A 13269-nucleotide genomic window follows, 5' to 3' on the forward strand; every position below is an offset into this window, starting at 1 on the left:
TTAAGATCTGTGGAAAAATCTCAGTTTTTATTCTAGGTAATTTTATGACTCATTCAGGATAGTTCTGTTTCGTCAAACCCTTGAAACTAAAGACTGAAAGGATTAAACAAAGCCAAACAAAATACTACAGACTTTGCAAACCTGAGAGCAATCTATGACATTTAGGAGAAGTAACTCCTTGAAGCTTCACTGTTAATGTTGAAAATAAGAATTAGCACATGGTTATAATGAGTTTTGTCCTCTGAAAACTGTGGGAAGTAGTTGAGGCAGATATTTATTGGGTTGTCTCTCAAAACAGTGATGATCTCTTCTCTGATGATTACTCCACCGTGCCGCATAAGGGTAGGCTTGGGGCAGCCATATTTGTGCAATGTGGGCTGGATTGAATGGCTGGTTCAAGAGGGGTCAGTCAGTGGCACCTTCCTAAGACAATGGGAATGAAATCGAGAGACATTCAGTGTTTCTGCAGGTGGCTGCAAACTTGGGTTCTATTGGTAACCATGTTCTCTGATGTGTGTACTTGAGAAGGAGAGGTAGTTTACAGAAAGAGAAAGAGGAAGAGATGGAGAGGGAGCCTGCAGAACTGAGAGAGAACTTCCAGGTTTCCCCATGGCCTTTCACTTCCTGGCCCCAGTTTCTTTCTACATTTCTGCCCATAGGTTCTGTAAAGCACCCCTCTAGCTTTATAATAAATTTCCCCCTGCTGGTTTCAACCGGTTTTTATAGCTTGAAATCAAAAGAATCCTAATTGATATGAGTGATATTTTTCTTCCAGGTATTTGATTAAAAATTCATATGTATTAGAGACAAAATTTAATATATAAGCATACCACTATAGAGGTACTAACAGAATTGCTAACGGGAAGATTAGTCTAGAGCTGCAGTGCTTTTAGGGGATCATGATTTAATACACATGGAAACTGAGGCCCAGGAAGGCCACATCCCTTGCCAAGGTCACATGTGTGTCCAAACCAGGCCCCTAGACTTGACTCCTAGACCATTACTCTTTCCCTAACACTTCTTCACTTTGATTGAAGCATTGTATTTACATTCACAACTTGAGCACTTTAAAAAATACTCCATACACACCTGCATATTCTTATCTCCAGGTTTTGCTTGAAAAGCTGAAACTTGAAGATGCTAAATGACATCAGCAAGGCTACACACTAACAGAACTAGAACTAGAAGCTTTCACCGAGGCAGGAGGCTCTGCCCAGGAAGCCAGATTTCTGTGTCCACGAATCCAAGTCAATATTGATGTAGTTAGATGGGCAAATTTATCAGGCAGAGTTTTGGGGGTCATTCATCTATTCAACGAACATTTATTGAGTACTTACTGAATTAAGGTGGGCATTGTTCCTCGGTCAGGAGATATGGTGAGGAATAAATTAGGATGATTGGTCTTCTGAGTGTTGGTGAGCTTAAAGAGCTTTAAACCTAATGTATGTGTATGTGGGGAGGGGGAGTCTATGGATGTTTGGGCTTTGAGTGGCAGCAAGAGTTTACCACTAGAGCGTAAGTTCCATGAAAGCAGAACTGGCTTATCTGACAGTGTCGCCAGAATAAATACCACGGTGGGCAAAGCATGGTGGGGTGAGTGAGGGAATGAATGTGACTGACCCAAAGAGTCAGGGAGGTAAACAACGACTACAACGCAGTGACTCTGAGTACAGAGAGTTCAGCCATCCAGGCTCTCCTTATCTGTCTTTCCCAGTTGCTAGAGCGTGGCTTCTTTAGAGTGAAGTTGTTTTGTTAGTTTATTTATTTTCTGAATTTCCAGCACACATCAGAGTGTACTGGGGATATAGTCAAGGAAGCTCTTGCTCCTGTGAAGAGGTTGGGACATAAGAGGAACGCTTCCCCAGCGTGGTAACTTTTAAACAAGTCTTGACAAGGTGAGAGAGAACTTGGGTAGTGTCTGCCAGAAAAAGACAGTTGGGTTTGATCACGTCTAAGGCAGTCTCTGTTTTGACCCAGTTATTACTAAGTCCCTCCTCACAAAGACACGCACATGTGATTGTGGAAACAGTGGAATGTATCCGGGGTTAGAATGAAATCTACCAGCTGATAGAAAGAATATAAATACAGAAGTGGGAACATGGGGGAAGGATGGTTCCATGGGTCCAAAGTCCTCTGAAGTGAGGGTTTTTTTGACTTGCCATGTTCTTGGTTAAGAAATGTCACAGTTCCCCTTGGACTGCAAATACAATACCTGACCAACAGTAACACCATTGATTGCCATGTGTCCCTGCCTCTGTGTCATGTAAAAAAACAGTGAGATTTAACATTTATTTCTTCATTGAGTGCTCAATGGTAAATCATCCATTCGTTCATTTATTCAATGTATGATTTCTACAATTATCTGGTGCCTCTATTATGGTAGGTCAGGCTATGAGCAACTTAAAGATAAATTCACACAGGATTATGCAATTAACAGCTTGTCAGTTCTGTGTACAAAAGTGTGAGGTCCTCAATCACCTCAAGTGGCAAGAGGTGGCCTTTGGATATTTAAAGTACAAAACAAACTTCAGGCAGTTGCAGCGATAACCCACCTGCAGCAGGATTTAAATACCAGCCAGTTGGTCTGGACCACGTTTCCAAAGTCACTAGGAGTCCTGAAAACCTCTGTATAATAAGGTAAGTTTTTATTAAGTTATTTTCATTTTATGGTGCAGGAAATTGGCTGAAGCTGTCAAAAAGAATCACTATGAAGAATGCTTTCTGGGGAGAAGAATGCGAGGACAGCTTATCAGAGGGGTCACCCCAGGAAAGGGGAGGGATGCCCGTCACAGCCTGACGGGTGGTGTCTCCCCGTTGATCTCTGGCAAGTTGTCCTGAAAAGGATGGTCCGAGTTCCAAAGTGCAATATTATATTTCCAATTAAAATGTAAAAATAAACCTTTTTCATAAAACACATTGGCCTCGGCATTGGAAAGCAACTACAAAGCCCAGTGCTTTGATTGAGAAAAGCTGAAAGCAGACACTGTAATTGATAAAGGAGATAAGTCAATCTGTGTCCTTTAGAGAATAATGAGTTCCATTTTTCATCAAAAAGATCTCCTTGTGCCGAAGAAACATACTTTCAATAAATCTACTTAATGGTTTCCCCTCTAATGATATATAACATCGCTCTTTGGAACCGAGCGTTGCAGCGAGTCCCTGCCAACAACTGCAGGCCACCCATCATCTGCATTGGTAATTCAACCCAAAGAAAACCCAGGCTGTTCCCAGGAAGTGCTGCTGTGCAGGGGAAAATACCCAAAGGCCTTGCTGGGTTCTGTGAGCAGGTAGAGAGAGGATGGAATTTTGTCCAAATAAGCTATCACTAAGCTGGAGCTCTTATGCAAATTTCTATTCCCTCACCGCCCCCCACCACTGCTGTATTCATGGATATATCAGCTCTAAGGAAGACTCTGTGTCAGACAGCTCAAGAGTTAAATCCTTCAGACACTTGGGTCGTGAGAACTGATTAGCTGTGTTTGTTCCTGGAGCTCACTGCTCTCCTACAGACCTGACAGCCTTGGTGCAGTGCGATGTGGACTGCAGGAGGGAGCCTATGTTTACTGTGTTGGGTAAACTGAAGATCCCCTTCAACGATCCTGCCCGAAGCAGTCCCTCGCCCCATTTGAGGGTCTAAACCTCAGGTGACGCAGGCCTAGCAGAAGAAAGGGCCCCTGCCCTTCAAAGGGAATGATTTAGGGCCGTCTGCACCCTGGTATCAGGCAGCAGGACTGAGTTTCTATCCAGTTTACCTGTGTAAGCCCCAGCTTTACAAATGTGCTGCTTTTTTTTGCAAGGATCCAGCTTTATGTAACATAACCTATTTCCTCCAAGGGCACCCAGCCCTCCCAATACTGGCGGACTTCCCCACGTGGGAATCATTAAAAACAACCCTAGAGTTATTTCCTTATGTTGCTGTTTGTTTATTCTCCAGTCGCGTGTGAGTCAGCCGGATCATGATTTGTGGCGGTTTTGCTTGTGAAACCTTACATAATTATATTCCTATTGTCATGTTGGGTCGAGCAGTTAGACCATATAGTGTTTTCTCATTGCACAACGTTTGCAAATCAATAAGGAGAAAGCCTGAACAATGCGATGACGTTGGCCAGGAACCTGGCCCGAGTCACCCAGAGGCGGCTCTGCAGTTTCGCAGGTACAGCCTATCTGTCCTCTAATTCCACTGCTGGGCAGGGTGACTAGGCTGGGTGGTGGCCTTTCGGATGGGTTTCACGGAGGTGATATTTAAAAGATGAGAGTGAGAGAACAAAAGAACAACAACAGCGCTTCACACAGAAACCAACCACATTTTTACTGCATTTGCTCCACTCTGGATTCCAACATGCTGGCCCGGAGCGTGGCTGGATGGAAACAACTCCAACAGATTTTCCCTTCCCCGCCATGTACATTATTTATTTTTGATCCTACTCACTGTCCCAAGTCCAGAGGCAGTTACGAAAAACACTCTTGATGCAAACCGTGAGTGGCTACAACACACGGATGGGGGTGGGTGCGATTCCCACAACTGGGAGTGGAATCCGGGAAAATGATATATAGGGGCAAGACGCCCCCTTACTTGCTATGCGTATACGGAGCTCAAAACCCACAACTGTTTTGTTTTGTTTTCAGTTCCTGGAGTATGAAGAAACTACTTGCTCCTAACATTAGTTTGTATTTTTCATCAAATATCTGACCTGATTTAAACATGTTTGTTTGCATACATCTTTTTGTAGTGCACCTTATAGTTATTCATACTGATATAGGATGAAGATAATAAACATCTGCATAAAAAGAGAAACCATGTGACTCTATATGAAGACAACAACCATCACATTCCACAGCACATCATTGGTTAGTTTTCAAATCGTCAAGCATTATTTAAAATGAGAGAGAGAGAATATAACTGAATACAAGCACCACGACAAAACAATCATAGCAACAGAACCAAACCCAACTTCTCTATTATTAATCATGTTAAAATTTCAGCTCTGTTTCTAACACTTTTCTTTACTTGTTATTTTAAGCTCCAGTAGCAGGATCAGATTTCTGCTGCCTCTGGGCAAATGAGTTATGATCTGATCTCGAGTTCCAAGGGAAATGCTCAAAGTTTTATTTTTCCCCAGTTGAATAAACAGTACCATGTATATTATCTCTTGTGTTAGAATAGTGTTGTCTTCACGTAAGACTCAAGTAATGGTATTAGTCATTCATTTCCCTGAACACAGACACCCTCATGCGTGCTGACAGGTTTATAAGGATGCGGTGGCAGCCGTGGGTTCTGGGAGCTGCTAGACGGCCGAGTTTGATTTCTTGCAGTCCTGAGCGATGGAGCCCGGGGCTGCCTGGTTATTGTCCGCTTTCTCTCTCAGATGCTTGGCTTGTCTGAAAGATTAATACATTAACAAGAGCTGAAGGTCTGGGGTTGAACATCTTCAGACATGTTTATTAGCAGATGGCACAGAGGATTCAAAGGTCACCACAAAAGTGACATTTTAAAGTGAAACAACAATATTTATGTTCAGATAGTCTACTGATGAGATCATGTGGAAATGTTTTTGATTAAATTAGCTTATAAATGGTTGCCAATCTATAGACAACTTAACATGCCACGTCTGTTTACCAAATGTTTTCTTCTCACGCTCTCACCTTCTAAATATGAATGACCAAATGCTGTTTTCTCTTATTAAAGACATTTTTTTTGGTATGTTCATTTTAACTGTAGGATCAGTGTATCTGGTTTTTAGTCCCTGAGTCATTTTTATTTTCTCTTAAATCTAAAGACGTTGTCTCCTGCATGTGTTCTGAGATCCCACCTGCTATTATTACTGCTTTGAAAGAGTTGAATTCTACTATGTAAATAAGACCCTTTTCCATTTTTTTTTTAGTGTAAATTGGGTCTCTGGAGAGACCCCAAATTCAGTCTCTTTGATGAAACCTTCTGTTCACATCTCATTAAAACTAAGCTATTAAGCTGACTTTCAGAAATAATTATGATAGCTGCATTTTTGCCTTTGTAGCCCTTGGAAGCCACGCTTTGGTGGCAATGTGTGCTGGTGTTTCATAGACAGCAATGTGAAAAAGCAGACGCAGCCAAGCGGGGGGCGCCTCCTCTCAACTTCTTTTTCTTTTCTCTCGGCTTTGCCCACAACTTAGCAGGAGGAGTGTGAGTGAAAACTTTTACCTCTGAAAATGGCTTAACCAGACAATGCGCTACAGTATGAAGTGAAAACCAATCACTTCATACTGCAGAGTTTTGCAAGTCTCTACAGTCAAGACAACACACAAATATTTCCAACAAAGGCAAGGAAATTCGAAAACAATGATCAATTAGTAGGTTAAAACTTTCACAGACACATTACGGGAGATGTATGTGGCCTTATATATTGTTTTGCATTTCTTTACATTTAATTGTATTATTGATAATTGTGTAAGATGTAGATACTATTGTCTTGACTTTTTAAAAACATTATTATCTTTGTCTTATCTTTTGTACAGTTACAGAATTACAAATGAAAGAATACTGACGGGATTTACTCACTTCTCAAGAGGACCTTTTTCGATATTCATTGTTCCATCTATTGGATCCAATCCTTGTTCAGAAAATTCTTTCAAGGCACTTAAGGCTGCCTAAAAATGAAAAAAGAAAACAAAACATGGAGAGCCATTCACTGACTTTAACATAACGAACAAGTAACTGTGAAAGAAAGCCGAGATAGAAAGACTCTAGTTTCTTTAGTCTAAAGAAAGCTTTTTTTTGCATTGTTTGGCAAAAGTACATCAGAAAGGCTGCATTATCAGGCAGCAGTGGATATATATATATACATAGCCAGAACTAGAAGAGCTTTCAGTCTTCTGCTTTATCCCTTCTCCACAATTTTGCAAAATTGTGATTTTTTTCTGCAAACATGGAAACACCTTGTATAAGCTTAAAATACGTCAATGGTGACATTGCGTAATTTCTCACGTTACTGAAACTACAAATTCTTTTCCCTCAGATGTAACATCCAAATTTTCCACCTTGAGTATTCTTTCCAAACTGAGCAAAATGTATTGTTCAAATTTATAAACATTTAGCCCCAATCGAGCTGCAGAATGTCAGCAGAGGAATGGACAGCAGGTCCTCGTGCAGATCCAGGGGATGGTTGGTACCATGGTACCCTGAGAGGATGAGGACAGAGAGAAAATTTGGGCCGGTCATGCCCTGGGGAGGCAGGCCTGCTGGGCAGAGCCTTCCGAGGTGTTGATAGGCTCGGAGTGCGTGGGAAGCCGCAGGGTGTGAACAGGCTGGTGGAGCCTCTCTGGATAGCTGGGAGGCACCAAAAATGCCATGCTGATAAGATCTACATAACTTGTTGACACTCTTGTGCACGTTCCAAACTGTTATTTCTTTGAGGAAGAATTTGGGTCTTCCTCCCCTCCCCCAAGCCCGACACTGCTGAGTGAGATTGGAAGGCTCTGTTGAGTCTGAGATGGGCGTGAGCAGGCAGGGCTGTTTTCACGTTGGGGCATCCTGCTGGGTCACACTTGGGGCATCTGTGTCTTGTCAGCTGCCTTTGAAAATGAGCTAGTTCTTGGCAGTTTCCCAAACTTTTATCTGCCAAGAGTTCCTTTTGGGTAGCTAAGTGCATGATTTCCTTTAAATTTCTTTATTCAGAATATATTTTGGAGGTGTGATTTTTTTAGTTGATAGACTTGTGAGGTTACAGGAAACTTGGGCAGGTAGTACACAGAGTTCCCATATTCTTCCCTCCCCTAAATACAGTTTCCCCAATCATTAACATCTTGCATTGGTATGGTACATTTGTTATAGCTGATGAACGAATATTGATAGCTTCTCATTAACTGAAGTCCATGGTTTACAATAGGACTCACTGTGTGGTATATTCTGTGGGTTTTGACAAATACCTAATGGCATGTGTCCACCATTAGAGTAGAATACAAAATCGTTCCACAGCCCTACACATCCTCTGTGCCCCACCTGTTCACCTCCCCCCACACCCTGCCAACCCCTGGCAACCACTGATCTTTTTTAACATCACCACAGTTTTGCCACATAGTAGCTGGGATCATACAATATGCCACCTTTTCAGATTGACCTTTTCACTTAGCAATGTGCATTTGAAGCTTTGCTATGTCTTTTTTTTTTTACAGGCTGGAGTGCAATGGTGTGATCTGGGCTCACTGAAACCTCTGCCTCCTGGGTTCAAGCGATTCTACTGCCTCAGCCTCCCAAGTAGCTGGGATTACAGGTGTGCACCACCATGCCCGGCTTACTTTTGTATTTTTAGTAAAGATGGGGTTTCACCATGTTGGCCAGGCTGGTCTCAAACTCCTGACCCCAGGTGATCAACCTGCCTCAGCCTCCCAAAATGCTGGGATTACAGGTGTGAGCCACTGCACCCAGCCCCTCTATGTCTTTTTGAGAACAACATGCCTTTTCATAAATGAGCTTTGTAGCTCCTTTCTCTTTATTGCGGAATAATATCCCATCTCATGGATGTACCGCAATTTGTCCATTCACTTATTGAAGGACATCTTGATTCTTTCCAGTTTTTGACAACTATGAATAAAGCTGTTATCAGCATCCATCTGTGGGATTTAATGTGTAATATTCATAATACTTTTTTTCTTTCTTCTCTCTTGTTTTTCTATTTTTTTTTTTAAATCACAACTCCTATAACCAAACAAAAGTCGGCATGTGTCCTTTATTTCCCTTTAGATTACTCCTTCCTTTTGAATCTTTAAACCGGGCTTCCTAGTTCAGAGGTGCTAATGTGAATGCCCACATGGGTCTGCAACCCTGGCCCAAGCATCTCCAAGCAGGGAGGATGCAGTGCTCAGGTCTCGGTAATCATCATAATCTCTTTGGACCAGTAGTGCTGCAGGGAGAAGGTCAGTGATGCCACCCCACAGCTCCTGATCCTCACCCATGCTCATGCTGGACAACAGCTGGGTGGGTTATGGTGGGAAGTGGGCACTGACTTCAGTGGGGTAGGAGCCGTGTGGCCACCTCCCTGGGTACCATTTTATGTTGAATTGTGCTCTTCTCCCACATTCATATGTTGAAGCCCTAACCCCCAGTATCTCAGAATGTGGCCTTATTTAAAAAGAGGGTTAGTACAGATGTAATTAGTTAAGACGAGGTCATGCTGGAGTAGAGTAGGTCCCTGATCTAACGTAACTGTTATCCTTATAAAAAGAGGAAATTGGAACACAGACATACACAGGAAGAACACCATGTGAGGATGATGGCAGGGACTGGAGAGATGCCACAGCAGCCAAGGAATGCCAAAGATTGCCAGCAAAGTACCCAAAGCAAGGAGAGGGGCCCGAAATAGATTCTCCCTCACAGCCCTCAGACGGAACGAGCCCTGCAGCACCTTGATCTTGAACTTCTAGCCTCCAGAACTGTGAGACAATACATTTCTGTTGATGAAAGCCGCTCAGTTTGTAGTCCTTTGCTACAGCAGCTCCAGCAAACGGTAGATGGACCTCATAGTTTCTTTCTAAGGAGAGCAAAATCTCAGTTTCTCTCTCTCATGTTTCCCTGTATTATTTTTTGTTATAAAAAATGGTTTCTTGTTATAGAAAAGTAAGAATATATAGACAAGCAAAAAGAATGTAAAAATATCCACAATCCTGCTCACCATTCACAACTTGTGGTATGTCTTTCCATATCACTTGTCAAAAAAAATTTTTTTTTGACAGAGTCTCACTCTGTCACCCAGGCTGGAGTGCGGTGGTGTGATCTCAACTCACTGCACCCTCTGCCTCCTGGATTCAAGCAATTGGATCAGGGACATAGCCTACCTCCGCCTCCCGAGTAGCTGGGATTACAGGTGTGAGCCCCACACCTGGCTAATTTTGTACTTTTAGTAGAGATAGGGTTTCACCATATGGGCCAGGCTGGTCTTGAACTCCTGGCCTCAAGCGATCCACCCGCCTCAGCCTCCCAAAATGCTGGGATTGCAGGTGTGAGCCTCTGCCCCCAGCCTCCATATCAGTTCCTATCCCCTCCCCATGTCTACAAACTTTAGCCTGGATCACATCTTCACGCCGTAGGTAATCTGCTCTTTTTTTTCATTGATAAATAATAATTGTACACATTCATGGGGTAGTTAATGATGTTGCAATACACATAATGCATAGTGATCAGATCAGGGCAATTGGCACATCCATCATCTCAAACATTTATCATCTCTTTTTGTGGGGTTCGTATAATATCCTCCTTCCAGCTGTTTGGAACTACATATTATTGTTAACTATAGGAATTCTACAATAGTATAGAGCACTAGAACTTATTCCTCATATCTAGCTATAATTTTATATCCTTTAATAAATTCCTCCCTATCCCTCTCTTCCCCCTGCCCTTCCTAGCTTCTAATATCCTCTGTTCTACTTTTTACTCCTATAAAATAAACTATTTTAGCTCCACACACGAGCAAGAACAAGCGGTGTTTAACTCTCTGTGCCCAGCTCATTTCACTTAATTTGCCCAGTTCCATCCACATGGCCAGAAATGACAGGATTTCATTCTTTTTTACAGCTGAATAGTATTCAATTGTGTACATGCACCATGTTTTTTTGTCCACTCATCTGTTGTGTGCTCTTTTATTGAACGTATGTAGTTTCCTGTATCAACAGAAACATTTCAGTAGCATCACTTCTCACGACTGCACAGTATCCTGTTGACTTTATATGCCCTTGTAGGTTTAGCCAATCCTACGGTTGGACATTTAGGCCAGTTCAAATTTTTAAGCTGTGACCAACACTGCACCAAACTTTCTATTAGTTAAATCTTTATGTATCATCCCAAAATTTTTCTTATGATAAACTCCAAAATTGCATTTCTGAGCCAAAGATGATGCCCATTTTTAAAGATCCCCCTCCCCCGCTTTTTTTTTGAAACAGAGTTTTGCTCTCGTTGCCCAGGCTGGAGTGCAATGGTGCAATCTTGGCTCACGGCAACCTCCACCTTTCAGGCTCAAGCGATTCTCCTGCCTCAGCCTCTGAGTAGCTGGGATTAAAGGCATGTGCTACCATCCATGGGCAATTTTGTATTTTTTGTAGAGATGAGGTTTCTCCATGTTGGTCAGACTGGTCTTGAACTCCCGACCTCAGGTGATCCACCTGCTTCAGCCTCCCAAAGTGCTGGGATAACAGGTGTGAGCCACCATGCCCGGCCTTAAAGATCTTAATATGAGCTCTCCATCTACCCCTGGAGAGGCTGTGCCAGCAGCAGCAGTGGGAGGAGGGTGTTACTCTAGGTGCTGCTGGAATTACCTCTCAGAACCATTTTGTGGCTCAGAGAAGCAAGCCAGTTTTGTCATTTTTTTTTGGTCCCACCTTATTTTAATGTGTTCATCCTGGCTGTTGACCTTCTTCACTAGACTTGGCTTTGTCTAAAGTTTTGCTGTTTTCAAAAATTAAACTCACCCTCAAAAGGCTGAGGTTTGGACAGTTCTCCCCAACCTCCCTGCAAGAAAAGAATTCACAGAGGAATTTGACTCTCATGGAGCTTTGATTCAGTGGCTCTGAGGTCCTGAAGTGCTGAGGCAGCTATGCTGAGACCAGTCCCAGGTGTGCATGTGCCCACGGGCTGGGCCCATCAGCCGGGCCCGCTGTCCCACTTCACACATGTGCATGGGATGTTAAAGGCCAGCCTCACTTACTTGTAGGCTCCAAGGACCAATCCATGCCAGACCTTTTTTCAGATATTCCCAGTTCACAGAGTGGGCTCCTGAACTTGGAGTTATGTGTATATTCAACAAGTTGAACAAATGACCAGCTATTTTGTTCTGATCCATTAATATGTGAATTATTGGCATAAATGCTGTTATTTATCAATTTCTTCCTAAATGGACAATTACATTTTGAATTCTATTATTTTTTATAAAACACTGATAACTTATTTAACATTTTCTGTGATGAGAACATTTGAAATATACTCTCAGAGCAATATTGAAATGTACAGTATCCATTATTAGCTATATTCACCATTGTGCAGTAGATTTCCAAAAAAATCAAACTTATCCTTTTTATCTAACTGAGATTTTATACTCTTTGACTATCATCTTCCCATTCCACCTGCACCCAGCCTCTGTACGTACACTAGTCTCTGCTTCTGCAAGTTCAATTGTTTTCCATCCCACATATAAGTGAGAACACGTGGTATTTTTCTATGTTTGGCTTATTTCACTTAGCATAATGTTCTCCAGTTCTATTCATGTTGTTGCAAATGACATAATTTCCTCCTTTTTAAAAGTTGAATAGTATTCCATTGTGTATATATACCACATTTTCTTTGTCCATTCATCCGTTAATGGACATTTAGGTTGATTCCACGTCTTTGCTGTTGTGAATACTGTTGCAATAAACACAGGCGTGCAAATAGTTCTTGACATCCAGATTTCAAGCTTTTCAGGTAAATAGATGTGAGAGTGTTGGATCCCAAATGTACTATCACAGAGGGCTACCAAGAGCCAGGAAATGGAACTTTGCAATGTGATATCGCTGAATGGGGTTCCTAAGGGCTCTAGGGCTTCTCAGTCCTGTTTTATTTCTAGCAAGGACAAGACAACAACTAAAAATGATTTTTAAAATATTTTTAAGGACCTACTTCACCCAGACCAGGACCCATGGCACCGGCTGTCTCCCATCTGAAGACAGCTGCATATGTGAGATGAAGGCCCGGTCTCAGGGAGCAGCTTCAGTGTTTTAACTCTTGCAAAATCCCCTGAACGACTTTATCAACAGGCCAGGTAGGTCCCCCATGTGCTGTCAAAATGATTGTCATCACTCCAAGAATGTTCTATAATCTGAATGGCGGCGTGCTCTGTCACTTGACACCATGAACGGGTTTTCAAAATTCTTGCGTGGCTGCTGTCCTCCACAGGTATGCTTAAAGGCTTCCAAGGGACAGTCCCTTATCTACCTGATCAGATAATTCAACCCACATCTCACTGATAACCCTGCATACAATAGCTTAGAATCATGAGAGGGATTTCTTTCTAATTGATAAGAGGCAGTGGTGACCGATTTATCTTAACCTGTGTAAACAGTAATAGCTACCATTTGATGAGCATCACTCCGCCCTTGGCATAGGACCAGCCCATTACCTGCCATGACCTGAGGTGTTATCACAGCCTTGTGAGATAGTTCCTACCCATAAGGAAACAGAGGCTCAGAGAATTCAGTAACCTACTTAAGGTCACTGTGGTAGAGCAAAGATTTGAAACCAACATACATTCTTACTCAGGCCTCTCTCTTTTT

General features: G+C 42.4%; 1 protein-coding gene across 21 annotated transcripts in view; it reads right to left on the bottom strand.

Annotated features, from left to right (window-relative positions):
* Positions 1 to 6: 6 nt before the first annotated feature.
* Positions 7 to 13269, bottom strand: part of STAU2 (staufen double-stranded RNA binding protein 2) — a 342658-nt gene continuing 329395 nt past the window's right edge. For 18 of the 21 annotated variants that reach the window (XM_032271042.1, XM_032271048.1, XM_032271046.1 and 15 more), the window contains 2 exons: positions 6536 to 6624; positions 4285 to 5379 (listed from right to left, as the gene is read on the bottom strand). In XM_032271042.1, coding sequence (XP_032126933.1) covers positions 5286 to 5379; positions 6536 to 6624 — 183 coding nt within the window. In that variant the 3' untranslated portion in view covers positions 4285 to 5285. Of the gene's footprint in view, positions 424 to 4284; positions 5380 to 6535; positions 6625 to 13269 lie in introns of those variants that run through there. The other 3 variants (XM_032271043.1, XM_032271052.1, XM_032271051.1) reach the window with 3 other exon arrangements.

The sequence above is a fragment of the Sapajus apella genome, unplaced genomic scaffold (genome assembly GCF_009761245.1).
Source record: "Sapajus apella isolate SASKATOON/1434 unplaced genomic scaffold, GSC_monkey_1.0 scaffold222, whole genome shotgun sequence".
Taxonomy (NCBI): Eukaryota; Metazoa; Chordata; class Mammalia; order Primates; family Cebidae; genus Sapajus; species Sapajus apella.